This window comes from Branchiostoma lanceolatum, chromosome 9 (assembly GCF_035083965.1).
Source record: "Branchiostoma lanceolatum isolate klBraLanc5 chromosome 9, klBraLanc5.hap2, whole genome shotgun sequence".
Lineage (NCBI taxonomy): Eukaryota > Metazoa > Chordata > Leptocardii > Amphioxiformes > Branchiostomatidae > Branchiostoma > Branchiostoma lanceolatum.
In genome coordinates, this window is record NC_089730.1 from 8114564 (window position 1) to 8131224 (window position 16661).

At 41.1% G+C, this 16661-nt stretch overlaps 5 protein-coding genes across 6 annotated transcripts in view; 4 read left to right on the top strand and 1 right to left on the bottom strand.

Moving 5' to 3' along the window:
* The window catches only part of LOC136442352 (transmembrane channel-like protein 3), a 36037-nt gene extending 35383 nt beyond the window's left edge, over positions 1–654 (top strand). The window contains exons 22-23 of the mRNA XM_066439160.1: positions 78–156; positions 371–654. Coding sequence (XP_066295257.1) covers positions 78–156; positions 371–421 — 130 coding nt within the window. The 3' untranslated portion in view covers positions 422–654. The remainder of the gene's footprint in view (positions 1–77; positions 157–370) is intronic.
* A 146-nt stretch (positions 655–800) lies between these two features.
* Positions 801–3109, top strand: LOC136442096 (uncharacterized). The gene is made up of 3 exons (XM_066438721.1): positions 801–807; positions 1371–1806; positions 2185–3109. The coding sequence occupies exons 1-3, from the start codon at positions 801–803 to the stop codon at positions 2366–2368; spliced, it is 627 nt and encodes a 208-aa protein (XP_066294818.1). The 3' UTR covers positions 2369–3109.
* Positions 3110–5441: 2332 nt separating this feature from the next.
* Positions 5442–7972, top strand: LOC136442480 (uncharacterized). The gene is made up of 3 exons (XM_066439356.1): positions 5442–5989; positions 6235–6326; positions 7022–7972. Exons 1-3 carry the CDS (start codon positions 5956–5958, stop codon positions 7340–7342), a joined length of 447 nt encoding a protein of 148 aa, XP_066295453.1. The 5' UTR covers positions 5442–5955; the 3' UTR covers positions 7343–7972.
* Positions 7973–8767: 795 nt separating this feature from the next.
* LOC136441229 (transcription initiation factor IIB-like) lies at positions 8768–13414 on the bottom strand. Its single transcript, XM_066437395.1, has 10 exons — positions 13312–13414; positions 12769–12888; positions 12245–12326; positions 11878–11982; positions 11387–11473; positions 11009–11138; positions 10410–10519; positions 9681–9775; positions 9216–9292; positions 8768–9023 (listed from the first exon to the last, which is right to left on the bottom strand). Exons 1-10 carry the CDS (start codon positions 13329–13331, stop codon positions 8890–8892), a joined length of 960 nt encoding a protein of 319 aa, XP_066293492.1. The 5' UTR covers positions 13332–13414; the 3' UTR covers positions 8768–8889.
* Positions 13395–15942, top strand: LOC136441230 (endonuclease G, mitochondrial-like). 2 transcript variants are annotated; one of them, XM_066437396.1, is made up of 4 exons: positions 13395–13440; positions 13642–14224; positions 14818–14930; positions 15562–15942. In XM_066437396.1, the coding sequence occupies exons 2-4, from the start codon at positions 13676–13678 to the stop codon at positions 15836–15838; spliced, it is 939 nt and encodes a 312-aa protein (XP_066293493.1). In that variant the 5' UTR covers positions 13395–13440; positions 13642–13675; the 3' UTR covers positions 15839–15942. The 2 variants fall into 2 exon arrangements, with proteins under 2 accessions (XP_066293493.1, XP_066293494.1); XM_066437397.1 differs by lacking the exon at positions 13395–13440 and having other exon boundaries at positions 13594–14224.
* The last annotated feature ends 719 nt before the right edge of the window (positions 15943–16661 follow it).

Here is a 16661-nt window from a genome sequence, read left to right on the forward strand (position 1 = left end):
CTTGTACCACAAACGCTGCTATGACAAATAAGATGTTATTTGGTTAAATGACTGACGTTTTGGACATTATGTTTCAGAATGGCAATCTACTACCTACAATCTCTCCTAAAATCATACAAAGAAGCTAACAACGACTTGAGGATACAGCTACAATATGTAAGTCTTAACGATACTGCATGTCACTTATAACGACATAGCGACAATTTGTTAACAATAGTTTTAAGTATGGACATACCTTCATCAATACAAACTTTTCAAAATTTCCAAATGTACGCTATTGAAATTGTTACTTGCCATTTTGACAACGAAGCCACGGAAAAGGTGGTCTTTCGAAAAATTGTTTTTTTATCTTATATTTTCTTCCTTGTAGGAAAGAACCGAAGGAAAGAAGAAAGTTTACGAAATGTCGGCGGGTAAGTAACTCACTCCAGCACCTGTAACTTCTTGATCTGGTTTAAGTGCAAGTAGACCAAATTAAATCTTTCTAATAAAACATCCTTTTCCTATACATTTTAATGTTGGTTTGACTTACTATTCTATGTAGAGCTCTTCTGCAAATTCTTCCATGTTTTACAATAAACATTGCAGTTGATGTTTAAAGATTTGATACGATTGAAATGAACGAATTTGTCTTTCCTTCAATCATTGAATGGAATGTGTAACAGGGCCGTGTAAGTATGGATTACTTTCCATCGCAGTGTAGCATCACTTGCTCTGCTTTGGAACGCTTGCTTTGTGTAGTCTGGCCTTACCTATGTGCGTGTGTGTGTGTGTGTGTATGTGTGCTTCATTTTATCAGGATGATAAGTTTGTGTATGACGAATAGGAGCATTCCCCATTCTAAAATAATTGCCTACATTAGAAGTAGATGATCTTTGGCTGTCAACTTTCACTTGATACCGCTTTGCTGCACGTTTTAAACACTTATGCTCATGCCGGCTTCGCCACTTGCAACGCTTTAGTAGCCTTTTTCTGCACATATACCTACTAATGATAGGTAGAAGCAGATGGTATTTACTCCCTAGCGCAAACTAGGACACGTTGTGTCCAAAGAAATAACCTTGAATCGAGTAATAGTAGGATATATACAAAAGCTTTACGCCGTTCCGTTTTTCAATAACTCCTTTCCAATAAACTATAAAATGGATTCATGGTTGAGATTTAGAATGTCATTTTAGATGTTTTACAGACCATTTCATATTTGTGTAACTTATGTTTATACCTTAGGTTAGCAGGTGTCGGAGCAGGTGCTTTTGTTGAGATTCCATTATTGTATTGTATTGTTTTACATCTGATATCTTTATTGGAGTTTATGGTATCTAATGTTTATCTTCCGTGCTTTTGTCTAAGTGTCTTCTTGTTCATTATAGCGAAGAATGGAGGAGGAGGAGGAGGCGGCAATGCTGAAACTACAGAGAACGCCGCGGGTGCCACGGGAGGGGTGGGGAGGGGCAGGGGCAACCCGGGGGCCATCCCCAACGGGAGGTTACCCACAGGCTGCGGCGGCATGCCTCGATTTCCCATGAACCATGCCGGCCCGAGAGGCATGATGGGCGGAATGCCGGGAGCTATGGGCGGTATGCCGGGATACGGGGGAATGGGTATGCCGTTCCAGAGGATGGGAATGTACTCCCCCAACGTGAGGTACGTTCCCGTGAGGCAGTACATGAACCCCTACGACGGAGTGATCCTGACGCCGCCCATGGCGCCCCCTAGGTTCAGAAGAGTGCAGTACACCCCGCAGCCTGGAACCAAACTCATGGCGGTGCCAACAGCAAAAACTGTGGGAAGTTACTCGCAATCAAGGTATGGACAACGCGATTGTCTTGTGTTCTTTTGTAGCATTAAAGTCATTAATCATTTCTGTGAGAATGAATATAAAGTATGGCAATCTGGAACATTTCATACTTGCTTCAAGTACAAAACACTTCTACACTACATTTGCCTAGAAAGTTTAGTATCCTTTTGTGTCTGTTCCAGTACGTGCTTTTGTGAACGGCATAACTCAAGACGTTGTTGGTTAATCTTTATGATATTTGGCGCTTAGGTGTGTCGAAAGTTAAACAAAAGAGAAGTTCAATTATGGTCCCCAAGCGCCTTTTTCTGGTACTGCAGCAGAACGTCAGGTTTTGATATCTTTGTAACATATGTATATACAATTTCCTCCGTTCTATGTCATTTCAGACGTTCATCGATAGGCCGGCAGTCGTCACGTGGCCCTACCACCGTTCTCGTTCCCGAGGGGTACCAGCTGGTGCAAGTGCATGTGGACGGCGGGGACGATGGCGAGTCCGTCCAGGAGACGTCCTTCATGGACGGGCAGTACATGGACGACGAGCTGGGCGCTCACGGGGGGATGGACGCGTGAGGTGGACAGTACATGGACGACGAGCTGGGCGCTCACGGGGGGATGGACGCGTGAGGTGGACAGTACATGGACGACGAGCTGGGCGCTCACGGGGGGATGGACGCGTGAGGTGGACAGTACATGGACGACGAGCTGGGCGCTCACGGGGGATGGACGCGTGAGGTGGACAGTACATGGACGACGAGCTGGGCGCTCACGGGGGATGGACGCGTGAGGTGGACAGTACATGGACGACGAGCTGGGCGCTCACGGGGGGATGGACGCGTGAGGTGGACAGTACATGGACGACGAGCTGGGCGCTCACGGGGGGATGGACGCGTGAGGTGGACAGTACATGGACGACGAGCTGGGCGCTCACGGGGGATGGACGCGTGAGGTGGACAGTACATGGACGACGAGCTGGGCGCTCACGGGGGGATGGACGCGTGAGGTGGACAGTACATGGACGACGAGCTGGGCGCTCACGGGGGATGGACGCGTGAGGTGGACAGTACATGGACGACGAGCTGGGCGCTCACGGGGGATGGACGCGTGAGACGGACTGCAACAAACGGCCTGTTCTGTTTGAAATCTTGATTGATTGAGCTTAATTTCGTGGAGCAATAAAAAAGAACGATACCATTGACCGTGCCCTTAGAATACACATGACGGCCCATTACGACATGTATCTTCCTTACTGGCAAGAACCTAGAGACAGACCAACTCACAGACAGCTTAACGCTGGTTTAAACCTCTAGAAGACACAAATATATATGAGGTGAACATTAGAACTTTCCTTTTATCGTGTTACGATGTCAGAATATCCCGTGTACAATTTCTATGTGAAATATGATGAAAAGAAAGTTCTGTGTGTCTCAGCCAGTCTGCTGGGCGAAGTTCATTCGGTAAAGGCGTGGGCGTTTGTGTGCGGGCAACTTTCCAAAGATGTAGCTGTATTCCGGAGTCATTGTCTGAATATCACGTATTTAAGATACAGGCAGGAGAAAACATGATTGTAATGTATAGAAAGTATCGTAATTTCTTTGTAGATAAATAGTTTCATACGGGGATGTCATGGGGCTCATTATAGGTTTGTTCATCAATGATATACGTAGTGGAAATGTTGTTACCATTTGAGTCCCCATGCATTGTTACGCACTGAATATAATTTATCAGATAGCGTCCCTTTAACAATTCGTTCAAAAACCAAGGCACTGTGAAAATACGAATTCAAGTTAGCCATTAATGATTTATCTTGTGTCAAGTAATCTCTTGGAAAGTAAAGTTGGATCAAATCGTGACTCCAATTATATATATTCCTCAGATGGCAATGCACATATTGTAAACTTTAAAGCCTTTGTAGATATTGGTCTGTAGATAAATCTCTAAACCCGTTGTATGTAACATAGCATAGCTCAACAATATTTTCTATGTATGCTTACCTTTTCCGTAGTGGTGATTTTTGCATGTCACCGCGGGGTAAACTGTAGATATCTACAAGGAGACATAACTTCCTCTGACCCCTACATAAAGCAATGATAAGGACAGTTTGCTCTTTAGTGGTTACACAGAGCGGTTATGTACGGGTCACCACTGGGCCAGACACCATTTAACTACTGACTGCTCTACTGATGATTGAAATCGATATAGTTTTGTAGGGAACTAGAAATATATTGATCCTCTGTATGAATCCATGCATTTAGGCGTCACAAAATTTGTTGATGTAAGCATTTAGTTAACAGATTTAGAGGTCATTCTTGAATAAAAAACGTGATTTTGACTGTCGCGTTTAGAATTGTCAATACTCTTATTTCAGAAGTGTAGAGATCTATGTATGTATAGATTTTTCTCATGTAAGATAGATTTTAACAATTTAAGCTGTCAGATAATTTGTTTGATATCTAGAAGATTGTGATTAAAGTACGATTTCCTTTGTAAAAGTCCCCATCTTGCCAATAAACAGTCGTGCATAGGTTTATCAGTATCAACTTGGGTTTACCAGACTCATGTATTGGGCTGCGGCAGAACAGTTTATCACATGATAGACATTAAATCCTCTATTGATCATTGTTCTTTCATTAAGAAGAAAGCTGTAGGTATGACTGTATGTCCCTGTCGCACATAATTTTGTGGTCTTGTGTCCAGGTGTTTATCACATCAGCGGACGGTTAGGTAAAAGGCAAAAGTTGTCATGGGAAATCGGACAGGATCTTTAACAGTTGTTGGGGTGGAAGATCGTAATGTATCTGAGCACGGTGACGGCCGGACTTCTCTGACAGTCACACCCAAACACACAGTGTCAGTCACGCACGCACACACACACACACACACACACACAGACACACACAAACACACAAACACTCAAAATCTATTATTGCATCGATATCTTAACATCTTCTGTTGTTTTGTTTCTAGCTTCCACCTAGTACCTGAAATAGACGAGTAGTTAAATGAAGAGTTGTCTAGTGAGGCCACGGCAAGTAAATTATATGGATAACTTGCTAAGGCCTTGTGTAAAGAAAATACATAAATAATTTAGTTTAATCAAGATTGAAAACTCATTGAGCTCCTTTAATCAGCCTACCTGGCTGTTGATGTCATAATTGCAGTTCGGCAGCGCGTGCACGTTGATATGATACTGCAGTACTGGCGCAATGCTACTGCAGTAATGACAGTGATTAATAGAGGTCGCTTTTGATCTATACAGCTGAAGCTGATTGCTCTTCACAAAACAAGGACTTGTATAAAGTAAGCATTTCAATCATTCCACAATGATCATTAGTCACAAAAACAGCACCAATACATGGCAAGACCAATAGAGCTTCATCGATCAAGCTGGGATGATAAAACTATCCCCTCAAACTTTAATACTGCTGTCTTCACACAACATCAGATGGCGTCGGATTGCTTTGTGCAGTACTGGCAGTGATTAATAGGGGCCACTTTTGATACATACACCTTTGTTCCAACACTCCCTGACCCTTGCCCTGGCCCTAACATAGGGCTGTCCCCATCTGAAACATTACTTCAAGTCAGTATCTAACTTCTTGGACGACTGTGTCTAATATGAACATACCGTTTCAGCTTTGTCCTCTGGAAAATTAGGGCATTGACAATTAATAAAGATTTCAGAATCCTCATTAATATTTCATGCTGCATGTCTTCTTACATCAATACTTGCTCAAATTGGAACACCTCTATACAATGTACCCTTCTCATTAAAAATTCATTCATTTTACTTTACTTATATTACAGTGGGAATGCAATATCTTTGAGTCTATATTTATAGCAGACTGTTCCTGATTGGTTGTGTCAGGATTGACTAACAGAAACATGAGCCTTTCCTATTGTCTGCCCAATCAATGTGCGTGTAACAGTAGGATGCATGTGAATAGCCATATAGAATAGGCAGTAGTTACCAGGGGGCCACAGTAGCCATGCAACACCTTCTGTCTAACCTTAAGCTTGTCAGGTATACGTAGCAGTCAGGTATCTTATGCCTGATGAAAATCTCAGAGCCCTGTGTACTGCATACTTACCAACTGTTGTTGCTAACAGCTACATATTGAAGGGTCTAAGTTAGAAAATCCTGCAACATCCCTGCAAAGATGGGAGAGGCGCAACAAACTGGTTGTCTGGATGGTAAGATTTGTTTTACATTCTGTTTTTACAAGGCCACTTGCTAGGCTACAACCTACATGGCTCATAAGATACTGTTGGATGTTGAGTATACAGCTAAACTTGCAGATTTCTAAAGTTTAATATTATACCAAGTGACACCCCAACAATAAGCTAAAGTAGGAGCGTCATTTCTTTAATTAGTATATGTATGTGCACATATATGTCATTGACCCATACAAATGTCTGATTCTTTCCTTCCCTGACAGAACTAGGGGAAAATTACACAGGCTGGCTGGCCAAGAGGCTTGGGTATGACTGGAAATTGCTCGCCTTTGAACTTGGATTCACCCGACAGCAAGTAAGTACCAGTCATGCTACCCTGAAAATCTGTTTTGTTTCTTAACCTTCAGCCAGCCAAGCTATTTGGCAACAACTTTGTATTGGTTATTGGGTTTGGTAGCAGGGAGAAGGTTAAATTCTACTTTGATTAGATTACTTACAAATGTAAGCTCAGGAGAGATATGGCAAGCTGAAAATTGTCATGAAATTCTGAGCATGTTAGCACAACTTTATAAATGTTGCTAAATTCTGAGTATTTGTTAATATTTCAAAGATGGTAGACAGTTGCAAATGTATGGAGTTTTGGACAACAAAACCATGGTCAGTTACAATATACATGGATCTATTACAATTTGTGTCAATGCCGTTGTCTGTACACACGCTAATGTTTTGTGTACACAACTCTGGGAACACTACCCCTGCAGTTGAGAAGTTGTTGGACCTTCCTTTTTGTGCTTTTTGTTAAGGCTGGGCAACGGTATATCTGTTGCTGGTATCTATATATATCTAAATGAATTTACACATGCAACACAACAGTACTATATTCAAAGGATAGCAGGTACTACTAATAGGTATTACTAGTGGGTAATACTACTGTAACAGTGATCTTGGTAGTTTGCCAATAGTTTCTGCATCATTGTCAAGTCATCATGATCACTTCCTAGTTTTCATCGTGTTTCTTCAAGTAACCCTCCGGCTTCTGTGCCTCTCTAGCTCTCAGCTATAGAAAAGAGGATCCAGGGTACCGTGCGGGCGCGATGTGCGGAGATGTTCCGACAGTGGGAGGAGCAGTTCCCGGAGCTGCACGACAAAATCGTGATCCTGAGACGAGCGTTCGTGGGGATCCAGCGCGGGGAGCTCGCGGACGACCTGTACCAACGTTACACCCAGATCCCGCCCTGGCTGAACAGATATCAGGAGAACAACAACTGGAACACTCGCACGTTCCCACCCAGGGTTAAGGGCGATTACGGGCTGTTCCCTCTCCCACTGGAAATTAATGCGCAACAGCCGGATCAAGATGCCAACAAATAAAAACAATCATGGCAAACAAGAGATTTTTTGTGTATAAAATCCTACTTGTATCAAACATCCTAGTGAGACTCTTTAAATAGTGTAAGACCCTTTTTTCCCCAAATTTTCAACAAATTATCAATTGAATTTGGTTTGGCCCAATCCGCTTATGACTTCAAACTTTCCATGTATGTAACATATACTTTGTGTACTAAGTTGATTACATTCTCACAGTACAGTGTATGTCCATAATGTTCAAAAATTTTACTACAAATGTAGCAGTCCTGCAGTTAAGAAACCGGTTTCTTTACACACCACAAGTACACATAACGGAAACCACACATGATGTTCTTTGAACATTTATTAAATGTACTTCTGTGGAATAGCAAGTACGAATGTAGCTACATGTAGATACCCTTTTGTTTCTCTGTCTATATTGATATAAAAGATGACCTCCATCTAGAGCAAGTAAAAGAATCTATATGATAATAAATGCCTTTACATATGACAACTACAATGACAGCTTCATATCTTTTTACTTCAATTGTGTATCACAAGATTCATGATCATTTACTTTAAATGGTAGGTACATGATGGTAGAAAGTTAAGTGAGGTGGTAGCCTCATTTACAATGTTTAACATAAGCTCAACTGAAGACAAAACAGCAGAAAAAAAATGTCATTAAACCTTCTTTACAGACTTAAAAGTGTTTGGTGTATTTAATCTGGTGGTATAGTCCTACAAGACTTAGTATATAAACATAGCCTGGGAAAAGTTGAATACCTTGCTATAAAGAAAATATATATTTGAAAATGTAACATTACAAATATGTTATGACAACCACTGGAATGAACTTGACTTACAGCTACATTTGGTAAATAAAGCTAGTTTTACAACTTCAAGTGAAGTATTTTTTCAGAATTTTTGGAGTGATGTGAAAAATTGATATGGACTGAAAAGGAGAGTGACAAAAGAAAGCATAGGATGCAAAGAAAATTTTAACCGACAATGCCTGGAACAATATCTAAACTTTTTTTCTTATTAAAAACTACATGCCTCTTTGCAAGAAAACAGGCATTATACTGTGATACGTAAGCTGAAAATGTTATCTTATAAATAAGAGTAGCGTTTCTTACATAGTTACTGAAAAGATGTATTTATTTGTAGACATACATGTAACATAACCGTACACTGCCAAGGATCAAAAGATTCACTGACTGATATCGAATAACAATATTGGTAATAAAAAAAATACTTCTTCTAACCCTTATACCCTTCACACAGAACGAAAATCGATCAACCGAGGAGTCAGCGATCTCTAAATGACATTTCTGGCAGTAAGATGCCTGATGTTCTCTCAATTATTATGTGATTTTTAGAGATCGGCTGATGTTCGCAGGTCCCGGAGCCCTGTTCACGTGGTGGGATAGATTTTCAGGTGAAGAATTAGCTTGAGCCTCTGGCAATTTTCAAATTCGGCAACTTCTGGGGATTAACAAATACGACCGAAGCTCGTTGACTGTGTGACAGGTGTATTACAAAGCTGTCTAAGACAGTGATTGGCTGTTCTACAGCTGTGGAAGTTGGTCGATGGGCGTGTGGAACGTGAAGTCTGAAGGGAACAGCTCGTGGGCACGAGGGTAGATTAGGCGATACGACTGGCGAATCGTAACATCAGCCACGCCAGCGATGTCACCGATTTCTGTATTGGAAGAAAAGGAAATCTTGCTGAGAACTAAACATATGACTAAACAATTATGGCATACTGTAAATGTTTAAACTTTTGCGGTGATTTCATTTTCGAGTTTACCTCTCTGCTACGATTGCCGCTAATTGTAATGGACAGTAAGGATCAGTCCATAGTATAAAGATTTCAAAGGAACGAAAATCTTACCTTTCTGAGTTCTCTTCTCCTCTGAGGCTTGTGATGCCATGTAGATTGCTGCTGCTGCTACTGAGATGGGGCTTCGTCTGTGAAAAGACACGTTTTAGTTAATAACACTTTCACATCCATGCAGTTTGGTGCAATCATCTCCAATACAATACAAATGTACAAAAAAGGATTTTACAAAAAAGACTGTGCTTGTAAAATCTCTGTAACAAGTGACAAAACTGTCCTATGTTGAGAAAGCCACAACCATGTAACGGTCATATTTGCCTTAGGTAGTCTTAAGAATTTGATTGGTTTTTCAAGCAGGCTGTGCCAGAGCCAACTGCCTACAAGGATCAAAGACAGTCGTTCTAATAACAAGACAGCTGAATTTCGCAGGCCACATAAGCAACAAGAATGTCCTCAGTTTTTGACCGTGTGATGATTACACAACAAAGTAAGTGAGTGTAAAGCCGATGAGATCCTGACCCCGGAACTAAGTCCAGCTCCACAGCTTTCCTGGCTATGTGGGTCGCTGCACGCTGGACCTGGCTCGGGAGGTTCAAGTTGGAGCAGAACCGAGACTGGAAATAAGACAAGAAAAATTCACAGGATTACAAAGATGGTGAATTCCATTAGAGGCACAACAACAGGCATGCATCACTTTGTACAAACTTCACTCACACTTTTTTTAAGTTAAATGTCAATATCAAATGGTACAGCAAGACTGCAATTCAGAGCCACATTAGTTAACTATACCATCACAATATATAACAAAACAATAATATGACAAATGCTTGATCTATGTTGTGCGGTGGTAATATCGTATACAGGCATGGGAGGAACTAAGGTGCTAAGGTGCATCATAAAATAAGAGTTAAATTTCATACTTCATACAAAAGATGGACTGGCTACAAAAGGGAAGACTTTCACCTCCTAAACCTGTATAGTGTTAACCCACAGGACAGAGGCACCTGGCGGTCTGCCATCAAGCCAGGACATCCAATTATAGTATGTGCAAGCATGTCTAACCTTGGTGAGACAGGAAAAATAGACGATTTGTGTGTGTGCGTGTGTGTGTGTGTGCGTGTGTGTGTGTGTGTGTGTCTGTTTGTGTGTGTGTGTGTGTGTCTGTCTGTTTGTGTCTGTGTGTGTGTCTGTCTGATTGAGTCCCCTAGCTTCATGCTGTACTATAAGTTAGTCCCAAGTTGAACTCACCATGAAGTCTCCAGTTGTGATGAGCTCCACACTTGTCTCCAGCGCCTTCAGGATTAACTTAAAGACTCGTCCTATCTCCTTCTTGGACACTCGTGAGATTGCACAGATTTCTGGGACAAGATAGAAACAAGGAGACAAATTACACATCACCTCATGCCTACAAACAATGATTATCCTTTGCATCAGTTTTGTTACATTCAAAGTAGATTTATGCTGACTGTTTGATTATGGAATGTTAAGATGATAGTTTGCTAAACAAAGGCTACATGATGTTTAACTTCTATACACAACATATACTTATAGCTCAAGTATGTTAGCACATGATGTGATTAAATGCCTCTTCCAACCTGTTAAGTTGTTAACTTGGATTTCTTTTTTCTCTATGCAAAAGCCCAGGTCCTAAGCTTAGCAGATAGACCATCAGTTATCACATGATACATATAAGTGTGGTGGGTTCTTTTACATGCTCAAGGTGTGGCTCTCCTCAAACATGGGACCTCCATTTAACGTCCTATCCGAGGGACATCCCCTATTTGAAACTAGGTATTCATTTTCACCTATTACAGTTTGTTTTCAAAAGGACTAGATGTGATGAAGACCTTTGAATGTTCTTGGCACGCCCTCCTGTCTACAGGCGATGTACAGGCAGGCTGCTGAGATGGCGTCGTTACTGCGCCCCTTCAGGCTCTTCTGGTCATTCACCTGTTTAAACAACATCTGCGTCCGGTCCTGGTTTTAACGACAAAGTAGGGAAAAATCTTAAACAAATTAAAGAATCACAGGTCTTTTGGAAAGGTTTATTATCAGAAATAGCAGTCTTGAATTATAATGATCTTTGTTGTCAACCGCAGAAGTCTGGCAAGCTAGAATTTCAACCATCTCATAATAATCACGATCAAGACTAAATGTAAGACATAAGCTAAGAGCACACTTGTTGTCATTGTCTCAAATTCTATCATTAGTAGGTTATGACTCACCACAATATTTCTGGGCAGGTTGATGCGGTCTGCCATGCCAGTGATCTCTCGGAAGGCGTTCACCAGGGCTCTGTCAGAACTCGACATCTGGAGGCAGAAAATAGCACATGTGAAATGACCTTGTTTACATAATGTCAAATACATGTACACACATATACATGACATACTTTAATGCATACATACACCTTTGTTTACCACTAGCAATATTATACAATTGGCATTTGGCCTTAGTGACAATTTCTCTCTTTTGGACTCTTGAAGTGACAAGAAATTTAATAATAACCTGAGAGACCAAGAAAATTTGGTTTATGTGGAGGGATAGCAACTATAGACAGGCTTCTTAATACTTGTGTTAATGATGAAAGCTATCTAAGGGACAACCAAAAAGTAGTCACATTGGCCAGGTGGTCCTTGTGTACAGGTGGTCCCTTGTATGTAGGTTTGACTGTACCAGCTCCAAATTTTGTACTGACATAAAATCGGGTACTTACAGATCTCCTGTTGTGGTACTTGGCGCTGCCGTCATCGTTAAACCCTGCAGAACCCGAGGGTCGGCTGATCATGGTGGACAGGTCACCGCCGCTCAACAGGGGGTTCTGGGAAGGACAAAAACATGTTCAATATTATTATTTTTCCAAAAAGGTAACACAAATAACAAAACAATAAGCTGGTGATAGTTCTTTTTCTGTTTTACACTTTTCAGTTTTAACCTTCTTGCTATCTAATCCCATATCCAGTACTTACAAAATTGTAGCCAAATACCTTTTTAACCACAGCAGGCTGAAATTCTAACTGACACCTAAGAGAGGGACCTTACTGTGACTGTGAAGCAAGGAAAAGAATTTCAGAATTTCTCACCTCGGCAGCTCCGACTCGAGACCTGTCCTTGTCTGACTTCTCGTTGCTGAATGTTCTCCATTCTGTACCGACATCCACAACCCTGGGAAGGGATGGAACAATATTATCACATCAAAAGAATCACTGAATGTTATACGCAGCCATGTATTCTTGTCTTTCATTATCAACCTTTTTCAGCAATTTCAACATCCACTTAACACCAAGGAGGTTACCTCCTTGCTTACACTAAGTATTTTCCAGTAAGCTGGTTCATGGATTGATCTAGGTGCACGTAAAATATTCACCTTTTATGTTTTATGGCATCATATCTAAATTCTAATTAACAGCTTTTCTGAAAATGTTCTGTTTTCTATTTGTTTGCAAATACTTTTTATATCAGGTGGGCTCAATGAAATGGAATTTGTGATCCACCTAAATACTGTACACGCTTTTTATGTTCAATTATTTTTTCAGACCGAACTCTTTTACAAATTGTGTTACAAAAACTTAAGAAGAAGTATAAGCCACAAGAATACATTCCGTACCTGTCCCCCACCACCAGCCCACACTCGGAGCAGATCTGGTCCCCTGCTCTGTAGTCTTCTATCAGGTGAGCGTCTGGGTGCTCAGGACAACACACACGGTTGGCGCCAGGGGGCCCTCTTCTGTTGTACACAAAAGGAAAGTACGCAGGAAATTTTGACAATCTTCTTGTGAACAATAACATAGCTAAAAAGCTTTATTTGTCAGCACACACTGACTAGTAATTTTACTCAACGTAAACTCTGAATGATCCTTGACCGCTAAATTCGGGTGTCTTAGTGCTGTTTTGCAAAAATCATTTCCTTTTCGAATACTGGTAGATGCGTCACAGTCTGTGCAAAACGTTTCGGTTTCGTAAAAAAAAAAAATAGCTCAACTTATTTCCTGGTGTATCTCCTAACAATAACACTTTCGCACTATGAAATTTTATCAGATAAGTCTTAGGTATCTCCTATACATCTGACAGAAGCTTCGAATTCAGGAACTATCTTAGAAGTAAGGGGAAAATCGGGCCAGACATCGGTAAAGAAGTTCTGATTTCTCACCTTGCTGCTGCGGCCGCCATTTTCTGGTTTTTAATGACGTCATGACGTATAGCATGACGGGAAATATTAAATCTCCAGATAAAGGTTAAAGGTTAAGTTCTGGTTCTGTGGACGATCAGCTGAGCTCAGGTTGTTTCAAGGACGTTTTACTTTACGTAGATCCCAATACATCTACCTTTATCATTCTAAACCATCACAGTCACTTATCCGTATGCAACATATTCGTTGGCAGCCGTCAGTACTAAACATATGCACGGTTGATATTGTATCATCATCTTCTTTTGTGTATTGATATATGAATGATGAATTGTTTCCTTGTGTTCACACTAGGTAAATTCCTGTCTCCAATAAAATTGAGGAGAACATGTCCTCTATGTCAGCTGTCAAGTCTCGCCTCATCCCTGCCATCACCACGGTGACGTCTATCGGCGTTGGAGTATGGCTCGGAGTTCAGTACGAAAGAAAAACGCTCCCTCTTCCGTCAGTACTGGCAAAAACGTCTTCTCCAAGTGATGAAGTTGATACTAGAACAGTACCAGGACATCTTGTTCCAGTCACCCCTACTCCTGGTCCTCAAACCAGCCCTGGGAAAGCCGGTCAGATCATGAGGTACGGTTTCCCGGGGCTTACAGACCTGAAGTCTCGAGAGGGATATGTCGTTTCCTACGACAGAAGAAACAGGAACCCTCATTGGGTGTTTGAACACCTCACCTCCTCCCATATAAGGGGAGACTCGGACAGACAGCAGTGTGACTTTAAGGAGGACGAGACGATTCATCCGTATTTCAGAGCGACCAATTGGGACTTCAAGCGTAGCGGGTACGATCGTGGTCACCTGGCGGCTGCAGCCAATCACAGGCACTCGCAGACCGCCATGGGAGATACTTTCTACCTGAGCAACATCTCTCCTCAGGTGGGACCTTTTCAACTGATTTACATAGCCTCCTTAGCAGGCTCTACAAGGCTGCTTTTAAGGGATTATAATGTGCTTTTCTTTCTGATGGCGTGTGAGTTCTATTGTAATTTGTACTCTGTCTTTTGTAGCCAGCCGCAAGAAACAAAGTACAGTACAACTGATTTTCCATCAGAAAGAAAAGTACATTGTAAACCCCCAAAAGCCTGCCTTGTAGAGCCTATGATGTCTGATGGTTCAGAAAATGGTCACAGGAACAGTGGTCTCCATGTCATTGTGTGTTGGGAGCAATCTGATTTTTTTTCATCGCAGAACCTTACCTGGACCTTCTTGCAACTTTTGAAGTGCTGCATCGGTCAACTTTCTCAGACAATTTTTCTTGAGATCTTGTACCACTTCCATCCTTTCCGTCATTGTTTGACATGATATCCCAGAAAATGGTAGGATAGTGTTTTTCTGTGTTTGTAGAAGCAATCTAATTTTTCTCATATCAGAAGTAGAGATGGTAAACGTATCTATCCTTATATGGGCTAACATTAAAATCGTATTAGACTCATACATTTACTTTGAAGTGGTATGAATTCTATCCACAGGTAGGGGAGGGGTTTAATCGCGACGCATGGAATAAGCTGGAGAAGTATGTCCGAGGTCTGACCAAACAGTTCAACAATGTCTACGTCTGCACTGGACCGCTCTACCTGCCAAGGTAATGACTTTGACTTTATTGGGATCCACAATTAGCTTCCATTAGAATCAGTTACTGTAAAATTAATGCAGAAATGTTTGCGGTAGTTAATGTAGAAGTTTTATGATTTTTTTGGTGTGACTGTAGCAATCGCTGATGTCGTCGTTCAAGGTTCATGGTAGCAATACTATTGTTTCAAATGCAGACTCAAAACCACCGCAAGCACTCCATTTTCTCCCTTCCATGAAATTAAATCCCAGCAAACATTTCTGCATTTACAGTATTCTTCCTGTGGTCCTACAATGACAAGGATGATGATCCTTTTACTTCGTAGATTTGTGAGTAAAAGCCAACTCATGGTTAAACTGAGCATGCGCAGTGTGACGCATTGCGGGTTACATGTAAAAGTTAAAATCCCTGCTGACTGACACTGAGACATAAACAAAACACTGTACATGTATAGTCTAGACAAGAACTGTTATGGTGTTGAACTTCGACCTCACGCATGCACAGTTCAAACTGTGAACCAGCTTATTGTTAATTTTAACCTTCTCCCTGCTATGGTAGTCTCTCAGAACCAAATTTGTAATGTTTATGGAGTTACACAGCAGGAAAACAGTTAAACAGATATTGTTTACTATTTCACCAACAGGAAAGAGCCAGACGGCAAGATGTATGTTAAGTACGAGGTGATTGGTCGAAACCATGTTGCCGTGCCAACCCACTTCTTCAAGGTCATCGCTTGTGAGACGAACAAGGGAGAACTCATCCTGGAGTCCTACGTCATGCCGAATGATAAAATTGATAACAACGTACCTCTCAAGAACTTCTTAGTGCCAGTAGAGAGCATAGAGAGGGCATCAGGATTACTTCTCTTTGACAGGATACCCAGGAATGCTTTCAAGGCTATCAATGGGAGGCAACCTTGATGATATTAAGCAGGAGGAAAGTTAAAATATTATGTAACAAAAACAAACTGATCATCAATACTTTGGGCCGAATTTAGGTTTAAATTAGACTGACAAGTCTTTGTCTTGCATGTCTAGCCAGTTGGAAAAATACATGATCAGGAAGGCCTCCCAATTTACCAGAAAGCCAAATAATTCAAAGGCTTTTTTTATTACTTGAAAAATCTCAAATTAGCAGTTTATGTGCCTTCATTATACACAGAAACTGTTTTTACTCTAGGGAGGCACTTTCAGCTCTATCATCCAAATTGAACTTCAAGATTTCACTCTTCCAGGACAAAAAGAAGCACTTTGGGTGAGGAGAGTCTATCCTAACAGGATCTTTGGACAGTCAATGCTGGACAAATCTGACCCCATTGACATCTTCTTATGATACCTATTGAAATGACAGTCATAGAAGGCACACTCAGGAAGACAATACCATCATAGAAGTTTAAGTCACATGTTGTATTGAAGGAATGTTCCTACACGACTTCGCATGTCTTTATAGAGGCATCTCAACTTCTCATGGATAGAAAATAAAATTATTTTCATTGTTACAAAAATTAAATAAAAGTTTGTTGATTACAATGATGATGAGTTGGCATATGTATGTTGTACTTACTCCAACTACAATGGGGAGAAACATGATAGGTATGAAGGTGAAACAAGTACTTTTGAAAAAAGCTGGCATTTCGGCCAAAGTATGCTAAGGAAGTTGAGATTGGTAAGCCTTCTTTTCTACAAATTAATGTTGCTGAAAAGGAGATAATGCAGTATAAGACTGCCAAGGCTATTGGCAGGA